Raw genomic sequence first — 20,631 nt, forward strand, 5'->3', positions numbered from 1 at the left:
CATATCACCAATGAACAGAGGAAGAGATGTCCACATCACTGCTGATCAAAGAAATGCAAATGGAGACTGGAATGAAAAACAGTACATACACATTTTACATGCATTCAATCGAAAAAATATATGTTTAAGGTATCTGTCAAAATCAAATGTTGGAGAGGGTACAGATTAGCAGGATTATTTTTGCAATGCTGATCAGAGTAAAAAGTAATGCAACCATTTTAGTATAGTTTGGTATTACTTTATAAATTCAAAAGTCACATTCTCTTTGACTCAGCAATTCTATTCTTGGGTATATGTCCAAGATAAACTATGCTTGTACAAAAGGTGAGAAGTACAAGAGTAATTTATCAACATATCAAAATAGGAATAACCTGGAAATAACACATTCATATCAGGAGAATAAAGAAATAGCATATTATATGGTATATGAAATGAATTAAATACAGTAAAAGGTAATGATACGATGAATCTTAGCAATATAATATGTGGAAAATTAAGTCTTACAAGATTAGTGCAGTAATGCTCTTAATATAAAATTAAAAACTAAGCATTCTTTTTAAGAAAGGCTGTGAAATAAATTAATCTCTATAAAAAGGTGTCTGACTGGAGTTAGTGTGATGGGTGTCCTTGGTGTAGTCAGGCAGGAGGATGGGATCAATGGTGGTCGTATTTCGAGATGTGGCTTTCATACTTAGTTGTGGGTCCTGACTTTGCTTTAGGTGGCAGTTTCTGGGTGTGTTTTACATTATAAAAAAATAATTAACTAATAAACTAAATAAGTGAGCTGTGCACAAATCAATAGAGACTGTCATGTCTGACAGAGGTCTCAGTAAAAAATAAGTAAAAATTTAAAAATATATCTTCTATTTATATCTTTGTTTGAAAATCATATCATAAAATTTATTACCTGGCACACTGTTAATTGGAAATTAAAAGATACTTGGTTTTCAGTTTTAATGGAAGATATTTAGAGCTGTAGGGTCTTCTCATTTAGAGAAGAGAACAGTTTACCAGCTATGCAACCTTACAGCACACTTCCTGTAAATGTAAAGGAGGCTTATAATATCCACTTCATTGATATTTTTTGTTTTCAAATTAACAGTGTGATGCTGGGAAAGTACACAATAAATTTTGGTAACTTAAACATAGGTAACTTGGAGTATCCATGTACCAGAACACACTATTCAATTCTCACAATCCTATTTCTTAACTTTTGTTATGTGTCCCCATGCATTTTCGTCATACAAATCAAGAAATGCTACTATTAATGTTAGTGTCTTTGCATGTTTGGATGACTGAAAAAAAATTATAAGTGACCAGTAATGTTTTTCATATACATATTTACTAACTTATAGGGGTGATAGTCTCAATAGACATAGGAGTTTTGTGACAGTATCAGTAGATAATATAGGAGTTTTGTGCACTTCTGCTCTTAGACAGAAGACTAAAGGCAAATGCACTAATAGATAATCTGAGAATGAATGCACTTGTTGAGTAAATTAGTGTATCTTCAGAGTGCCATGAGGATAACACCCCTTTATGTATTTGCTAACCTTTATAGAAAGTGAGCAATGTTGATTGCTTTTGAAAATTCTTCAATTATATTTTTAATCCATTTAAATAGATCTTATAACTAACATCCTAAGGTGTGTATTTTGTCTTATTTCTTTTTTCCCCCTCTTTTTACAGCCTTGTGAACAAGGACGCCGGATGAAGCGAATCCATGCTGTGGCTAACATCGGCACGGCACTCAAGTTTCTTGAAGGAAGAAAGGTAAGAGAAACAAAAACATAACACTTAAGGAAAAAGGTATGGGCATACTTATGTTTTCAGTATTGGCTGTGGGGTCAAAACACTACATGTAATCTGTACAGCATAGATATACAATATTATTACATTATAAAATAATCTTAGATATATGGAAAAGTTGCAAAAAAAGAGATTTCATTTCTACTGTTCATTTCAGCTTTTAATGTTAAGAACTTGCATAACCATAGTACAATTATCAAAGTAAGGAAATTAAAATCGGGATGATAGTGTTAACTACAGCATAGATATTAGTCCAAGTTCATTAACACTCCCTCTATTGTCTGTGTCTGACCCAGGATCCACTCTAGTATCACACCTTGCATTTAGTTGTATCTTCCATTCTATGACAGGTCTTCATTCTTACCTTGTCTTTCATGACCTTGACGCTTTTGATAACTGCTGGTCAGTTATTTTGCATCATGTCTCTCAATTTCATTTTGTATGATGTTTTCTCATGATTTGATTGAGTTTATATATTTTTTGGGAAAAATCCCAAAGAAGCATTGTTATATTCTTCTCAGTGCATCATATTAGTAAATATAGGATGCTGATATGCCTTATTACTGGTGACCTTCACTTTGAATACTTGGTGATGTGGTGTCTGCCATGTTTTCCAATGGTAAAGTCACTGTTTTTCCCTTTATACTTGGGAAATAACTTGGAAGAGATTATTGAGACTATGCTAATTTTCTGCCTTTCCTCAACTTCTGCTCACTGATTTTAGCATTCATTGCCTTCAATAATTATTTCAGTGCTGCTTGTCTAGTGGTGATTTTTTATTTTCCTCATTCCTTCTGTATTTATTAATTGAAATTGTTCTGTAAGAAAAAGATGTCCTCCCCCACAATTTATTCAATAATTTATAAATAAATAATTTATTCAATTATTTATTTCAGTATAGACACATGTATATTTATTTTTTTCTGTAGTTAAAATCCATCATTATAATAATTGTTATTACTTTGTAACTTAAATTGTTCTAGCTTTGACCACTAAGAGCTCCTTCAGGCTGGCTCCTGAACTTTTTGACATAGACTCATAATTTTTCAAGCAGTTTTTTATTTGCTAAAACTATAAATATTCTAGGTTTATCTTATATTTTCCCTTCCCCAATCCTGGAATCAAACGCTTCTCTAAAGAGGCTTTGTTTCTTTTAATGATAAATGGCATTTAGAAACCAATATCTCAATGCCACATATCTCATTGTTACTGGGGCATCATTGCTCCTAGCCCCTCTCAGCAAATAGATTAGAAAATGTGTGTGTTTATTAACTCATATATATACATGTATCTGTGCTCCTCTCTCTCTCTCTCTCTCTCTCTCTCTCTCTCTCTGTCTGCCTTTGTATGTGTGTGCATGTATATATACGTATACATATGTAGCTTCTTGTGTGTGTCTGTATGCATATAAAACATTAGTTCAAACTAATACTTCTAATTCGAGTTAAACACTGTAAGTTTTACTCTAGCCACATGTTCTCATTTGTTTCTGCTTTCTCTGATAATGAGAAGCCATACTCTCATCTATAATATATTTACTTATTTTTTCAACCCTAGTGTATTAGTCCATTCTCACATTGCTATAAAGAAATACCCGGGACTGGGTAATTTATAAAGAAATGAGGATTAATCAGCTCATGGTCCTGCAGGCTGCTCAGGAAGCATAGTTCCAGCATCAATTTCTGGGGAGGCCTCAGGAAGCTTACAGTCATGGCGGAAGGTGAAGGAGGAGCAGGCACATCACAAGGCCAGAGCAGGGGCAAGAGAGCAAGTGGAGAGGTGCTGCACACTTTTACACAACCAGATCTTACAAGAACTCACTCACTATTGTGTGAAGAGTACCAAGATCAATGGTGCCAAACTATTCATGAGAGATCAGCCCTCATGATCCAATCACTTCCCACAGGGTTCACCTTTAACGTTGGGGATCACATTTCAATATGAGATTTGAGTGGGGACATGTCTACAAACTGTATCACCTGGTATACATACCTGGTATGTCACTAACCCATGCCCTTGTGAGAAACAGATTTACAAACCAGAGAACAGGATTTGTGTGTAGTTTTTTGTGTCTTTAGCATTACAGTATCCAGTCAGAAGACTATTTTTGAAATGTACTTAGGTTGGTTCTATTCTTCCCATCCTCTTCAGTGGGATTATGTCATCATTTGTCATAGAGATAGGCTTATTTGTTGCTGTTTGTGTTCTATTTTGTGCCCCACCCCAATCCTGGTCAGTTTATTATTTGTTTTGAAGTGTGGGACATCACTATGGTTTGAAGATAATGAACATTATACTTAAAGAAGTCAAATCTCTGCCTCCAAATCCTATTACTCCATTCTCATTCCCTGCCTATAACTGCATTTCCCACCTTTAGGTAACCAGTCTCTCTAGTTTCTGACATGCATTTTGCATTTTTTCCACAAATAAGATGTGTTTTCATATATCCCTTTCTTTGTTACATGAAGGATAGCATACCATAGATGTATTTTACTTTTTTCACTTATTAGTGTATCCTGGAAATCACCCCATATCAGTTCACAGTGATTTCTCTACTCGTTTTTACAGTTATAGGGCCCCATTGCCTAGATGTGGCATAGTTTAGGCAAATCTAGGCAATGGGGCCCTATAATTGAGTAGTTATTCAACTACTCTCATATGATTGGGAATTGGGTTGTTTCTAGTACTTTTTTAAACACAAACAATGATGCAGTTAATAATTATGTGCGTAAGTGCTTCCATATACTTGGAGGTGTATCTTGTAGGTAAATTTCTAGAAGTGTGGTTGCTAAGTCAAAAGGTAAATGCACATGTAATTTTGGAAATATTGCCATATTTTCCTCCAAAAGGGTGGCGCCAATCCTCCTACATTTAGCCTTTTCTAATTTGTGGGAATTTAGGAAGTCTGTGTTTGGTAATACCAAAAATAATTTTATAAGTGGAAAGCCAGGTACTTCTGAAAAATAGACCCATTCAGTTATTTCCTTCTCAGTTTATATCCACTGAATTAATTCAATTACTTTACAAATGTATAATTGATGACTTTGTATAAGACAGAAACTCTAGAAAATACAAATTTAGGGAAAACTTAGATCTAGCTTTCTTTTTTATTTTATTTTATTTTATTTTATTTTATTGCATTTTAGGTTTTGGGGTACATGTGATGAACATGCAAGATTGTTGCATAGGTACACACTTGTCAGTGTGGTTTGCTGCCTTCCGTCCCCTCACCTGTATCTGTCATTTCTCCCCATGCTATCTCTTCCCACCTCCCCACCCCCCCGCCCCTCCCCCATTTCCCCCCAACGGACCCCAGTGTGTAGTGCTCCCCTCCCTGTGTCCATGTGTTCTCATTGTTCAACACCCACCTATGAGTGAGAATATACGGTGTTTGATTTTCTGCTCTTGTGTCGGTTTGCTGAGAATGATGGTTTCCATCTAGCTTTCAAATAATTTACATTATTGATAAGTTGGGAATGCAATGAATCAGTATACATTTCAGTCGGTTGTGCAAACTTCATGCCCAAGAAAGATTCCAAGAATTAGTATCGTGTGGAAAACCATTTTAGCTACTTATGCAACATCAGACAGTGTTTCCAGATCACACTAATCTCATTCTTATTGAAGGGTTTCTCTTCTATCTGCTGAATGAAGCCTTGTTAAACAGGAGAGTTAGAGTTTTTCAGGACCAAGCACAGTGGCTCATACCTATAATACCAACACTTTAGGATGGCAGGCAGGTGAATGGCTTGAGCCCCAGAGTTTGAGACCAGCCTGGGCAACATGGTGAGACATTGTCTCTAAAAAAAAACAAAACAAAAATTAGCCAGATGTGGTGGCTCATGCCTATGGTTGCAGCTACTTGAGAGGCTGAGGAGGGAGGATCTCCTGAGCCTGGGAGGTTGAGGCTACAGTGAGCTGTGATTCCACCACTGCATTCCAGCCTGAGTGACAGAGCAAGATTCTGTTTCTAAAAAATTAACAAATAAAAAATAAAGATAGAAATTTTCAGGTCACTCATTCTCCCATTTCAGCTGTGTGATAACAATCATACTTTATTCTGAGTTCTATTGATTTGCTGGAATGCAAAAGCAAAAATTCCTCTTATTAACTTGTAAGCCTTGGAGAAAACTTTAGCAGCATAACTTATGAAAGGCATTGTTTATAAAGACTTGTTTTTCCAATGTCCATTTTCACAGAACAACCCAAAGTTATTTTTATTAAAAGCTTAAATATATTTTCTAAGCTCAGAAAGTAGTTTCTTGAGTCTCAGAACAAAATGACAGAATTTCTCTTTTTTTTTCCCACAAATCTCTTAATCTTTTTAAAGTCACCCCCTCTCCACATCCCCCTGAAACATGGTTTTTGGCCACACTGTCTTGCACTTCTGTATCCCATGGCCTCACAAAACGTTTGGCTCTGGGAAGTAATGAGTTTTTGAAGGTGTTTTGGTGCCCTCCCACTTATTATTTTAGCTTTCCTCTTTACAAGTTAAGACTTATGTCTCAATCATATTTTTAGAAATTTGTCTTTGATCTTCGTACTGACTTTGTCTTCCATTTGGAATTTTTTTCTTTTGATGACAGGATATTTATTTAGTCCTTATATTCTTATTTAGCTTGACTTAAGGAATAATGAAAGTATTTCTCATTTTACTGGGGAAGCCCTAACAGTGTCTTTAGTTTTTCTCTTATTTGCAGGGCTATTGAAAAAACATATGTAAGAATCTGATAAGAAATGTGTAAATGTAACTCTGGTGAACAGATCTATCACCACTTTCCACAAGTTTCTTTCTCCAGTGAGGTGTCAGGTAGATCATTCAGAACAGTAAATCAGGGAGCCGACCACTGACCACCACAGTGCAGTCAGGGACATAAATTCAGCTTCCTGTGAAGTCTGGAAAGGTGATGTGAAGGAATGCAGTGAGTTCCAGGCTAACTATGGTAACAGGAAAAATGAGTGGTCCTGTGTCATGTCTGGAAGAAGGGAGCAAATAGTTCCAGCTAGAGTAACCTCAGTGAACTTCAAGAACCATGATCCCAGGTTTTCTAATTGATCAGGAAAAGCCAGTCATCTGGACTTTTATTAAAATGTGATTAATGCTTAAAATTCCTTTAAATTATGTTTTAAATAAGGCAGGCAGTGACTACTCATGTTATTGTTGAGAATTACATCCTGATACCTCAATGTAGAAAGGAACTTACCTAGAGTTTTTTAAAATTTATTTCCAAATAATTCAAACTTTTTTTTTTTTTTTTTTGAGACAGTCTTGCTTTGTCGCCCAGGCTGGAGTGCAGAGGCATGAACTTGGCTCACTGCAACTTCCAACTCCCAGGTTCAAGTGATTCTGCTGCCTCAGCCTTCTGAGTAGCAGGGAATACAGGCACACGCCACCAGGCCTAGCAATTTTTTGTATTTTTAGTAGTGACAGAGTCTCACCACATTGGCCAGGCTGATCTGAAACTCCTGAGCTCAAGCTATCTGCCCACCTAGGCCTCCCAAAAGTGCTGGAATTACAGGCATGAACCACTGCGCCTGGCGTCAATTTATTTTTAAACATCTGTGAGCTATGTATTAGTCCACTTTGGCTACCATAACAGAATATAACAGACTGGGTGGCTTAAACTACAGAAATTGATTTTGTCACAGTTTTGGAGGTGGAAAATCAAAGATCAAGGTGGCTCAGGGTTGTTTTCTGGGGAAGCTTCTCTTCCTGGCTTGTAGACAGTTCCCTTCTTTTTGCATCCTTGCTTGACATTTTCTACATGTGAGTGTGGAGAGAAAGATCAATCTTTTGTATCTCTCCATCTTTTTTGGTACTTATTATTATTATTATTATTAGTTCTGGGATACATGTGCAGAACATGCAGGTTTGTTGAATAGGTATATACATGTCGTGGTGCTTTGCTGCATCCATCAACCTGTCATCTACATTAGATATTTCTCCTAAAGCCATCCCTCCCCTAGTCCCGCACTCCCTAACAGACCCCAGTGTGTGATGTTCCCCTTCCTGTGTCCATGTATTCTCATTGTTCAACTCCCATTTATGAATGAGAAGAACATGAGGTGTTTGTTTTCTGTTCCTTTGTTAGTTTGCTGAGAATGATGGCTTCATCCAGGTCTCTGCAAAGAACATGAATCTATCCTTTTTAATGGCTGCATAGTATTCCATGGTGTATATGTGCCATATTTTCTTTATCCAGTCTATGATTGATGGGTATTTGGGTTGGTTCCACGTTTTTGCTATTGTGAATAATGCTGCAGTAAACATATGTGTGCATATGTCTTTATAGTAGAATGATAATCCTTCGAGTATATACCCAGTAATGGGATTGCTGGGTCAAATGATGTTTCTGTTTCTAGATCCTTGAGGAATCACCACAGCATCTTCCACAATGGTTGAAATAATTTACACCCCCACCAATAGTCTAAAAGCACTCCTATTTCTCCACATCTTCTCCAGCATCTGTTGTTTCCTGACTTTTTCATGATTGCCATTCTAATTGGCATGAGGTGGTATCTCATTGCGGTTTTGATTTTCATTTCTTTAATGACCAGAGATGATGAACATTTTTTCACATGTTTGTTGGCTGCATAAACATCTTCTTTTGAGAAGTGTCTGTTCATATCCTTGGCCCACTTTTTGATGAAGTTGTTTGTTTTTTTCTTGTAAATTTGTTTAAGTTCCTTGTAGATTCTGGATATTAGCCCTTTGTCAGATGGATAGATTGCAAAATTTTTCTCCCATTCTGTAGGTTACTTGTTCACTCTGATGATAGTTTCTCTTCATCTTTTTTGAGAACACTAATCTTCTTGGGCCCAGCATAGTGGCTCACTCCTGTAATCCTAGCACTATGGGAGGCCAAGGCCAGTGGATTGCTTGAGGTCAGGAGTTCGAGACCAGCCTGGCAAAAATGGTGAAACCCCATCTGAACTAAAAATACAAAATTAGCCAGGTGTGTTGGCACATGCCTGTAGTCCCAGCTACTCAGGAGGCTGAGGCAGGAGAATTACTTGAACCTGGGAGGTAGAGGTTGCAGTGAGCTGACTGCAACTCCTTCCTGGGTGACAAAGACTAGTCTCAAAAAAAAAAAAAAAAGGGAAAAATACAGATCTTATTGGATTAGGGCCCCATGCTTATGAACTCATTTAATTTCAATTATCTCTTTAAAGAATCATTCTCCAAATACAGTCACAGTGGTAGTTATGTTTAAAAATGCAAATTTTGGAGGGACACAAATCATAATTTGTTCACTGTAAGCCTCTGTCTTATAAACTCAGACTTCTCCAGATTACATGGGCCAGGCACAATGGTCTAGTCCAGAATTCTCAAGTGCTAATGTGCGTCAGAATCACCTGAAGGTTTGAACACACTTTCCGAAGCCTCACTTTCCTAGTATCTGGTTTAATAGGTCCAAGATAAAGTCTCAGATTCGATATTCCTAACAAGTTTCCAGGTGATGTGCTTGCTGCTACTCTGGGATTCACACTTTGAGAACCACTGGTTCAGCATCCTTCTGCTCTGGTTTTATCTGTCAATATGGCCCCATCTTCTTTCTGGCTTCTGGAAATTCTTCAGTCTCTTTGGATGTCTCTCTATTGGCCATCCTACCCTCCTAGGCTATTAAGAGTATACTTAAGTTCAATAGGATTTTGCAAGAGATGAGAGGTTAAATAAATGGACAAACCAAGCTGTGCTCCCTAAGTCATTGTGAGACACATATTAGGGCAGATAATCACGAAAAATATTTTTCTTTGCAAGTTAGGCAAAAGATCCTTTAGCTTCTGTAATAAATCAAATATATTAACAATGTACAATTCCCAGTACAATTGGAACTGGGTTGAGGTAGGATATTCAAATTATATTCAATAGCATTTAAAAAAAAAAAGATACCATAGGAAAAGGAAGCAATCTGTCCCCTATGAAATGCATTAATCTTGTGGTTATTAGGATATATTATAAATTTTTGGTGTATGTATGTTAAAATCGATGTGGAGAAAATTCTGGAGAAGTAGTACAATGAAGCTTTCAAAATGATCCTAGAGATCATAGTAGATTCTTTCATAAAAAGTTAAAAAATGCTGGTGCTCTTTATTTTCCACAAACATATATTAAATGTCTTATACTGCTCAATTCAAAACAAGTAGATATACAAGTTTATAATCTATGCCAGTTCTCAATTTTTATTTCTTGTCATTGAAACTGATGAATGAACTTCACCAGTGAGTCAAAAATCCCACAGGCATACCTGAAATCATTTACAATGATTTTTGTGCTAGCTTTTACTCCACCCCTGTGATATAAAACAAGTAAATTGAAACTTTCAAGAGTAAAGTATTTGTGAAATGAGTTTGCAGCTGACAAAAGTATTTAAGTAAAAAATGTACAAATACCTGAGCTTTTTATTAATAACACACTTCATGAAATCTTGGCTGGCAATTATTGAGCTAGAGGTCTGAGGAATACTTTATATTATTTTTCCTAATTTGTTTAGAAATTATAAAAAGGGTGTTTTTAATGGTAGGCTATAGAAATTGAATGAGATAGACTTACACATGTAAGTCCATCTTGTTGGGACTTAGCAAATAAGTTTGTAGTAGCTGGGAAAACATGAAAACATGAACATGAATAATTGGGGACAATTGTACGTAGATTGATGTCGCTCCTGAATACTTTCTATGTCATTGCCCAAAAGCAGGGAACTAAATGCTAATAGACTCCATTTTGCTATTTCTTGCCTTTCCTTTGTTTTTCTTTAAAATATATTACCACAGTTAAATTCTAAACTGACTACCTACCTCTTTACTCCCTTTGAACAAATAATGCTGATTTTGAAAGATGATTTATGTATATCTATTATCTTCTCCCTTTGTTTTTCATGTCAGTCCATGCACAGAGGATCACCGGTTAGTACAAAGTTTAGAATTCTTAATTCCTGATTTTTATAGGTAAAAGGGAACATAAGTTTCATACTATTTGGTACAAACTTCAAAGTAAGTGCATTTTCTTAAACTTCTCATTCCAGTTTATTTTAAGCTCCAGTCAACCTCTAAGTATAAAGAATAACACTTTTTTCTGTTTGGCGTTTTTGTTGTTAATTCCCTGCATGTTATATTTTTTCAACTTTAAACAAAAGAAGTTTTTACTTTATACACCTAACAAATCCCCCTGAAATTTTCACTGAAACCATATGCTTGTTTGTTTCAATGCCTCACTCTACTTACTCCTGTGTACCATTACATAGGCATGATCAAATCCTATTGATGTCTACTAAAGGCCTAATTGTTATGTAATTAACTGAGTTATCATATTCCAGTACATTACTAGTACAATTTCTCTTTTTTTAAACAGATTAAATTAGTCAACATTAACTCCACTGATATAGCTGATGGGCGACCCTCAATAGTCCTTGGATTGATGTGGACCATTATTCTGTATTTCCAGGTATTGTGCTCCAGTTTCTTTTTTAGTTGATGCAATGTCTCGGAGGGAGAACATGGTGGACATTTTAATAATGATCTCATTTGTCATATATTTGGGGTTGATCCTTAACTTAGCAGAAATGTACCTTTCACACATACGTTGTTTCTTTGGTAGCAGAATTTCCTCTTTTCCCTTGAAAAGCTGTTGCACATGGAAACTTATGCCCCAAAGAACTCCAGCAGAGGTGCCCAGTCTGAAAAGTGAGCATCTCACAGTGGAGATGAAATATTGGTGCAGAAGAAGCTCAGGAAAATTTTCTTTTTTCTTTGGAAGGGAGCTGTTCTAAGCTCCTTGTAGACATGTAGGGAAGAAACGAAGTTGCCATTCTATCCAGAATAATTGTTCTAACCATTAGGTTAGATTTTAGTTGATTAATTCATTCAGGTAATCTACAAATATGTATTCTTGTGTGTAAGATACAGCTAGGGGAGCAATGGGAAGTGCAAAGAGGAGTAAGATATCAATCATGCCTGTTAAGAGCTTGCATTTTGCCAGGGGTGTCAAAGGAGTTAACATAACTCATTTGTAGCTGGAAAAGTAAAATATATGGGGAGATAACAACAAAGATAACGCTTATGTTTCTGCTGGCTGTTAACTAATAAACAGATTGAAGAGTTGACCAGCAACCTGCCACAGCTCCAGTCTTTATCCAGCAGCGCATCCTCCGTGGACAGCTTAGTTAGCTCTGAGACTCCCAGCCCTCCAAGTAAACGGAAGGTGACCACCAAGATCCAAGGGAATGCTAAGAAGGCTTTATTAAAGTGGGTTCAGTACACGGCTGGGAAGTAAGTATCAAGAGTTTGCCTAAATTTGAAACCGTTAAATAAATTATGTTCCGAATGTATTACCAATTGCACCTTCTAATGATTGCAAAATGTGAAGACACGTTTGAATGAATGGCTTTGCTTTAGCGCTTGTTTCACTCTCTCCTTGAATTGGGAGGTAAAAACAAATCACCACTAATACTCTAGAAAAATACTCTTACAAAATTATTTTTTCTTCATTCATGTGATTGGGCCTAACTAATTAAACTGATTAATCCTAAACTTCGATGAATAGCATGAGGGCTAATTCTATTTAGGTCATTGTTTAGAGTTTCTGCTCCTATTAAATGATCTTTACACAAATAAATTCGAAGTTTAAACTTGGTTATGTCTTCATGAGAGACATTTGTGTTCTATTTAAGAACAATGTGAACTAAGTACCCATTCTAAAACAATTATGTTTGTTTTTATGTTCTGAAATTTTCTAGCAATTTTATTTTAAAAAATTTTTCCCTTTGGTCCCATTTTTTTTTAATTTAAAAAATTTTTAATTTTATTTTATTTTACTTTGTTTTTAATTTTTTTTATTTTTTATTTTTTTATTGCATGCTAGGTTTTGGGGTACATGTGAAGAACATGCAAGATTGTTGCATAGGTACACACATGGCAGTGTGGTTTGCTGCCTTTTTTCCCCTTACCTGTATCTGTCATTTCTCCCATTTTTTTATCTAGAGTGTAGATTTTTTGTTAGCTCTAGCTTTATGAACTGAGAATTTGCATCTAGGTTTCAGCTTTCCTCTAAGCATAATAAATGTGTACATGTGTACACATTTATATGAAAATAGCGGATAGAAAATAACTGCACTCAGCCAGGCTTGGTGACTCACACCTATAATCCCAGCCCTTTGGGAGGCTGAGGTTGGCAGATCGCTTCAGTTCAGGAGTTTGAGACCAGCCTGGCCAATATGATGAAACCCATCTCTACTAAAAATACAAAAATTAGCTGAGTGTGGTGATGCATGCCTGTAATCCCAGCTACTCTGGAGACTGAGCCACTAGAATCACTTGAACCTGCGAGGCAGAGGTTGCAGTGAGCCGAGAGCAAGATTGCGCCATTGCACTCCAGCCTGGGCCGCAGAGCTAGACTCCCTCTCAAAAAAAGAGAAAAAGGCCGGGCGCGGTGGCTCAAGCCTGTAATCCTAGCACTTTGGGAGGCCCAGGCGGGTGGATCACGAGGTCAAGAGATCGAGACCATCCAGGTCAACATGGTGAAACCTCGTCTCTACTAAAAACACAAAAAGTTAGCTGGGCATGGTGGCATGTGCTTGTAATCTCAGCTACTCAGGAGGCTGTAGCAGGAGAATTGCCTGAACCCAGGAGGCAGAGGTTGCGGTGAGCCGAGATCACGCCATTGCACTCCAGCCTGGGTAACAAGAGCGAAACTCCGTCTCAAAAAAAAAAAAAAAGAAAAAGAAAAAGAAAAAAAGAAAGAAAGAAAAGCAGAAAAGGAACAAGAGAAAAGAAAAGAAAATGAATGCTCTCAAAAATATTTTCTCATAGCAATTTCAAGGGAGTTTTCAGTTGATTACACAAGTATTTTGTGGTCTGATGTGGTCAGGGATAAGTCCCTTCATGTAGAGAGTATGCTTTTTTTTGATTTTCCTAAACAACATGTAAAATTACTCACTTTTTATCTTGTATTGCATGCTTAAATCTAATCTGAATTTGATTCTCTATTTCTGGAAAATAGTTGTAAACAAGTACTTACCATAAAATACTGAGGTGCTAAACATAGGGAGTGCTATCTTTAAGGTGTTTGAAGTGCAAAAATAAAAAAAGAAAAAGAGAAACAAAAAACAGTAATTAGTGTTACTAATTTACGTTGTTTTGTTTAGCTTTTTAAGTGTGTTGCTGGCTTTTCTAATTTGAGGTATGTTTTCTTGATTCAAGTTGTATTCAAATATATTTCTGAAAAAAAAGCTTTGTGGCTCTTTAGAATTTGTCATAGAAATGAAATTAAAAACCCTTTCCACATTGCTAGTACACTGTTTAATTGCATCCACAGTGGCATTGCTAATCTCTATTTCAACTTAACTGGGTAGGGAGAAGACTGGTGACTACATGCTGATGTGTCATGATGCTACTGCAATTAAACTTTTTAATAATGTCAAGGTGATATTCCATGGTCCATTGCTTCACACAACATTAAATTAACCAAAACCAAATTTTATTTTATTTTAATAAAACTGTAGCTTCAAATTTAATGCTGTTGGAGTTATCCAGCATTTAATTTAGTCTCATGCATGCTATGTTGTGTTTCAAAGATGTGCAAGTCTGGTGACAGCTCAAAGTCATTGCTACAGCTTATATATTGGTAACATCAGTGGAAGTTTTACCTTTCTTATCTGTACAAATATCCAGAGTCCTGGACCTGAGGGTTTCCCACGCATGAACAGTCAATAAGATCCTTTTCTTTTATAGCTGTGTAAATTGTGGAGGTTTGGGGAGATGACTTTTCTCTGCCATAAAAATTCTGTAACGAACATATGTTTCCATTATGCTTCAAGACTATTGACAATTTTTTCTAAAAACTTCTTTTTATACTATCCCAGTATGTACTTTTCAAGCAACTTATTATGAAACATGTGTAAAAGACTTTAGAATGTATATCCATTTCCAGATATGAGTGATGTTATTCCTAAAGCCATTATCTATTATCTATTATCTGTGGGACTCTAGTCTGGAAGTTCATCACACTCTTAAGATTGAAGATGGTGGGAAATGATAAAACATCCAGTGAACACTAGACTAGTTATCAGGATATATCCACTGTTTTCATACAAAGCTTAAAAATATTTGAGAAATAAATTTAAAAATGGCTTCAGTTACAATAAGAGAGTTAAGCCCTCTAATTTTTAAAACTAATTTCATTCGCTGTCAATACATATTCTCAGAAATAAAGGCATTAAGTTATAGCATATCTTGCATTTGCATACCTATTGCCACATGTATAAGAAAAACAATTATATTATTGGACAAAAATTAGTAAGATAATAAAATAAATGAATGTATGTGTATCCATAGTTATTCAGAGTAACTTGAAGTAAGTACATATAAGAGGTCAGAAATGCTTATACAATGGGCATCCTTCATTACTTCTTTAAATCATATGTCTAAGTTTTCTTTGGGTTTGTATCTAAAATTCTCAAATAAGAGGCTTGAACTAAAACTAAAACTTTAAAGGAATATTACCTAATACTTTAACTGATATAGTAGGAAACTGTGTCTGTGTGTGCCTATCAACATAAATTTTTTTCAGTAAATATAGAAGAAAGAACACATGCTGAAACATTTTTAATTTCAGTAAAGTACATTTTTAATTATTTCTAAATATATTTAGAAAAACATAATGTATATTTCTCTTTGAAAATGTCTAAAACAATAAACAAGTTCAAGAAAATTAGAAAATAGCTAATTACATGGTGAATATTAGCTAATTATTTACACTCCACCTAATTTTGTTAAAAACTAATTTGAGGTGGCTTAACAAGATAAAAAAACATTTTTGAATGAGGAAATGTGGGCAAAGAAAAATAAAATGAAGCCAGAGATAGATTACAAATGAAAACATAAAAAGGACATACTGTTCATCCTGCATGGATGTCAGCTGTCTGCTGAAAACAATTATATCCATACTGCCAGAGACATAAGCTCGAAAATAACTGAGACAAGACTCAAGATTACTTTACAATTACTGGAGTCTCATAAAGTTGTTTTTAGGATATATACTGATGAAACCAATGATCAGCTTCAATGACGCATAATACATCTTATGCAAAAAGTATACATTAGTAAAACGTGTTTGAAATTGAAGGATAAGTTCTCTGTGGTAAAATTTAAGGATAGACCAGACATCGTGGCTCACACCTATAATCCCAGCACTTTGAGGGGCTGAGGCCAGTGGATCACTTGAGGCCGGGAATTTAAGATCAGCCTGGCCAACTTAGTGAAACCCCATCTCTACTAAAAATACAAAATTAGCCATGCGTGGTGGCACAGCCTAAAATCCCAGCTACTCAGGAGGCTAAGGCACAAGAATTTCTTGAGCCTGGGAGGTGGAGGCTGCAGTGAGCCGAGACCATGCCATTGAACTCAAGCCTAGGCAACTGAGACAGCGAGACTCTGTCTCAATGGTAATAATGACAATAGACACTTACAAATTATATGTATTAATCAGCATACCAGTCAGGTTGTATTTTTGTCATGAAAAATTTGAGATTCTAGTAAAAATTAATTGAATGATATTTTTGCTTTATTTAGAGACAACTATAAGGTTAATGAAACTAACTTTTTTAAAAGACAATACAAGATGGCTTTATCCATTGAATGTTCCCCAATTCAGTGATCATATTTGCAGGCCCTCCATTTAATCAAGGGGGGGCAGCTGATTCTCAAAACCATCTTGGCAACTGTTTCTGGAACTGCCTTAATAATTGATAAGTTACATGTAGAAAAAAAACATTCATTGTGAGCTTGCCTCACTTCCGTTTTGAAACGGCAAAATATGACTGCCAACTTGAATCAGTTTCTTAATAACTGGGTTTGAGTTAACCAAATCCACCACCAAAGAAAAAGATTCACCACCAGGGAATTGTCCTCAAGGCAATTACAAAAAGGGAGTTTAAAAACAATTTTATTGATGGAGTAATTGGAATTATTGTTTGCATTTAGGTGGAATACAGGATCCCTTTTGAACTCTTAAAGATATATAATTGCAATATTTGCCTTTGTCTATTATATTACATTTGAAAGTATTCAGCCACATTATCTTAGTCTCTTATAACCTGTGTACCACACAGTGCTGCTTCCCATTAGAAATGTTTAGATCTTTCTTCAGAAAATATACAGTGGTTAATTACTGTTACTTTTGGCATCTTTATAATTTTCTCAAAAATTTTTTCAGAATTTTCCTCCAAATTAATTTTTCTTTATAAAATAAATGTTAAAAAATGCTTTAAATTAACTGTCTTTATTACTGAAAAATCCAACATAGAAATCTCTAAATATAGAAAGGGAATTTCTACATCTTATCTTGTTATACAATTCATTGAAAAAATTTGTTTTCCTTAATTTTTCTAAAACACAATCAACTGATACAGCTCTCTGCATATTGTTGGTGAAAAGCGTTGAATTTTGCATGAGACCTTGAAGAAGGTGCTTTTATCTATTCAGAATGTGACATCATGTTTTGTTTTTTTGTTGTTGTTGTTGTTTTTTGTTTTTTTGTTTTCTTGTTTTTTGTAACACAAAGGCAGATTGGAATAGAAGTAAAGGATTTTGGGAAGAGTTGGAGAAGTGGGGTTGCCTTTCATTCAGTTATTCATGCCATTCGACCTGAACTGGTGGACTTGGAGAAAGTGAAAGGAAGACCCAACCGAGAAAATCTGGAGGATGCTTTCACTATTGCAGAAACAGAGCTGGGGATCCCAAGACTGCTAGATCCTGAAGGTAGGCGGAATATTCATTGACTGTTTTATACGTAAACACAGAGGGTTTGTATGTCGCAAACCCAGAAATACACATGACTTCCAAGATTCTATTGGAGGCCAGAAAACTGGAGAAAGTGGGAAGAAATGGTATTTTCCTGCATCAGTTTTCTTCTGGATAAATATCTATTACCATGTTTGGAGTAAAATATGATTCCATTGCTCCAAACAGCACTTTGGCATTGGTGTATCACTCAAGTGAACTGGACTTAATATACTTAAGGGTGGTATGAAAGTTTTAGAACTGTGTGTATGGAAGTAGGTGACAGGATAATATAATTACTCTATATAATCTCAGAGGTCTGGAAGACATCGATTATTCATACTTAGAAATGTTGTTAACCATGCAGTGATTTGGTGTCAATCAGCAAACTGCACAAATGTTTGACTAATATTTGTCATTTCAATCGTTTGGCACATTTTTTGGTAAGGCTGTGAATGCTAAGACTTTTGGAAATGGAGTTAACTCTTTCAAGCCTCCAAAAGACAATTTAGATGCCTTTGATAAACTTTTATAAACAGTAAATTGTTAGCTATGTTGAAACAAAAGTACCACGGTGAAGTTTCCAAATGTCATGGATAATTTCTTATTTGTGTTGGCAATTATGGACATTTCTATTAATCAATGCAAAAATTTAAATACACAATGAAAGCAAAGTATTTTTCTCCTCTCTTCCCTACCCTTCCTGGCCTCTAGCAACCACTAATCTACTCTTTATCTTCATGAGATCCACTGAAAATTATTTTTAACAATGGAATTTCAGACTGAACTTTCCTATCTCTGAAACAAAGAGGATAGACTTGTGTTTCCAGGAGTAAGTTATAGAGACCCAGTTAGGTTTCCTCTGAGATGAAGGGTCCCATGGAGATTCCTTGCCATTTTAGGATTCTGTTCTGAGTCCCACCCTGTCCCCACCCCTGACTTTCACTAGGCTATCAAAGGGCTTTCTGCCTCCTTTCTGCACAAAAATAAATCAAGGGAAAAACACAGAGGATGTAACAGAGCTGATATTATTCCTAGAGTGGGATGAAAGGGGAATATAAATGATTCTTTCATATCCACTAGATCCCAAGATCTTTTTTTTTTTTGTCTGAATGCAGAATTATTTTCTTTTTTTATTTATTTATTTTATTTTATTTTATTTTATTTTATATTTTATTTTTATTGCATTTTAGGTTTTGGGGTACATGTGATGAACATGCAAGATTGTTGCATAGGTACACACATGGCAGTGTGGTTTGCTGCCTTCCGTCCCCTCACCTGTATCTGTCATTTCTCCCCATGCTATCTCTTCCCACCTCCCTACCCCCCCGCCCCTCCCCCATTTCCCCCCAACGGACCCCAGTGTGTAGTGCTCCCCTCCCTGTGTCCATGTGTTCAAGATCTTAATATTTTCTTTGATGGTCAGAAACTGAGGTTGCCTAAATATAAGGCTATCCTAGACATAAGACAGTCCTCTAATTTCTTAATGAGAACTTCCCCTTAAGAAAGTTATTTAGCCAAGTTGGATGTATAAGCTTTTAGGGATACAGATTAAATAGACCAATAGCTATTATAATAATTATTTTGTGTTTTACATATATAGTTAACAGGATATACTATGTTAAATTGTGTGTTAAATGTTGCTTTCCTTTCCACTTTCATATTTCCTGAAAAAAAGTTTTGCACAACGGTTTGACTTATCACCTTTGAGTCATTTAACAAATTTTGGAATACGTTATCTTTGCTTCCTTTTAAATGGTGTGAGTTGCAGCACTGTTAAACCCTACATTGCAAGTCTCTAGAAATTATACCTCTAATTAAAAAGAACATTTATAAAAGATAAGATTAGTTTCATACTTTATTATGACAATTTGGTTTGCTTTTTGCTCTATAAATTGCTCTGCCAAATATAATCATTTTTATTGCCTTTAAAATTGATATTTAAAGGATTTGTTTACATTGTATTTTTTACTTATGCATTCTTACTCCACGTATAATTACTGAATCTGCATAAATTTATTTGCCTGACTTTTTGCCATTTGTATCGGATAAATATATATAACCTTCAAAATTACAGTGATTGAGATCTTCTCAGTTTCCCTCAAAGAGTGCTTGATTGCTCAAAGCACTGTAATTTGGAGAGAATGCTCCACAAAGATGAGGCTGCCTGGGAAATTGAATATAAGGCATCTCATGTTCTTCTAAAGCAAAATTTGTGGGGGCAGAGAGGAGGCTTGTTTCTATTTGGCCATATATAGTATATGAGCTGTCATTCACTGTCATACTTGTAACCATTTCTGTACTACCCATTTATGCCAGTTCTAAAACTTACATTTTATTTGTGTTCTATTAACTAGACAGAGTGTTTGAGTAACCATGCAGTATCTCAAATTTTTGAGGAATGAATGTTGAGATTATTTAAATGACATATATGCTATTTTCTTAAATACTGTTTGTTAAAATGTGTCATCTTTCTGAGTAATATAATTTCCATCACGTAATATCCAGACTAAATTTGGTTTCCCTCCTACCCCTCCAAAATTCTAAATAGTACTTCTGTTTTCTCTCTGCATTTAGTGTTTTTGGTGTGATAGCTAGATACCAAAGCTTGTATTATTAAAATCCAATGAATGCTAATTAATTTATTCACATTTCTTTTTTTTTTTTTTCAGATGTTGATGTGGATAAACCAGATGAAAAGTCTATTATGACCTATGTCGCCCAGTTTCTGAAACATTATCCTGACATCCACAATGCGGGCACTGATGGGCAAGAGGATGATGTAGGTATTTGCTTTCTTCAAGTATTGCTAGTATACACAGGAACAGTGACTCAGCTTTTTGAGTGTACTGTTCTCAAAAAATTGAATTTGAATGCATTTTAATATGAGAGCAACTGATTTAAAAACAATATCACCAAATGGGGCAATGATTAGAGGAAAAGGTTTTTTCTGGCTTGTATGTTGAATATGTTAGAGAAAGCATTGCTAATAATAAATGTAAGATATGTGATACTGAAAAACTAAAATTGAGGAAAGACAGCAGT

The 20,631-nt window shown here is 35.5% G+C and overlaps 1 protein-coding gene across 22 annotated transcripts in view; it reads left to right on the forward strand.

The window, feature by feature from the left end:
- Window positions 1-20,631, forward strand: part of SYNE1 (spectrin repeat containing nuclear envelope protein 1) — a 518,258-nt gene that overhangs the window by 109,217 nt on the left and 388,410 nt on the right. For 16 of the 22 annotated variants that reach the window (XM_074397242.1, XM_074397241.1, XM_074397250.1 and 13 more), the window contains exons 5-10: window positions 1,690-1,773; window positions 10,759-10,803; window positions 11,162-11,254; window positions 11,900-12,078; window positions 17,369-17,565; window positions 20,259-20,368. In XM_074397242.1, the coding sequence (XP_074253343.1) occupies window positions 1,690-1,773; window positions 10,759-10,803; window positions 11,162-11,254; window positions 11,900-12,078; window positions 17,369-17,565; window positions 20,259-20,368 (708 nt within the window). Of the gene's footprint in view, window positions 1-1,689; window positions 1,774-10,695; window positions 10,717-10,758; window positions 10,804-11,161; window positions 11,255-11,899; window positions 12,079-17,368; window positions 17,566-20,258; window positions 20,369-20,631 lie in introns of all 22 variants that reach the window. The other 6 variants (XM_074397246.1, XM_074397255.1, XM_074397265.1 and 3 more) reach the window with 2 other exon arrangements.

This window comes from Saimiri boliviensis, chromosome 4 (genome assembly GCF_048565385.1).
Source record: "Saimiri boliviensis isolate mSaiBol1 chromosome 4, mSaiBol1.pri, whole genome shotgun sequence".
NCBI classification, from domain to species: Eukaryota; Metazoa; Chordata; class Mammalia; order Primates; family Cebidae; genus Saimiri; species Saimiri boliviensis.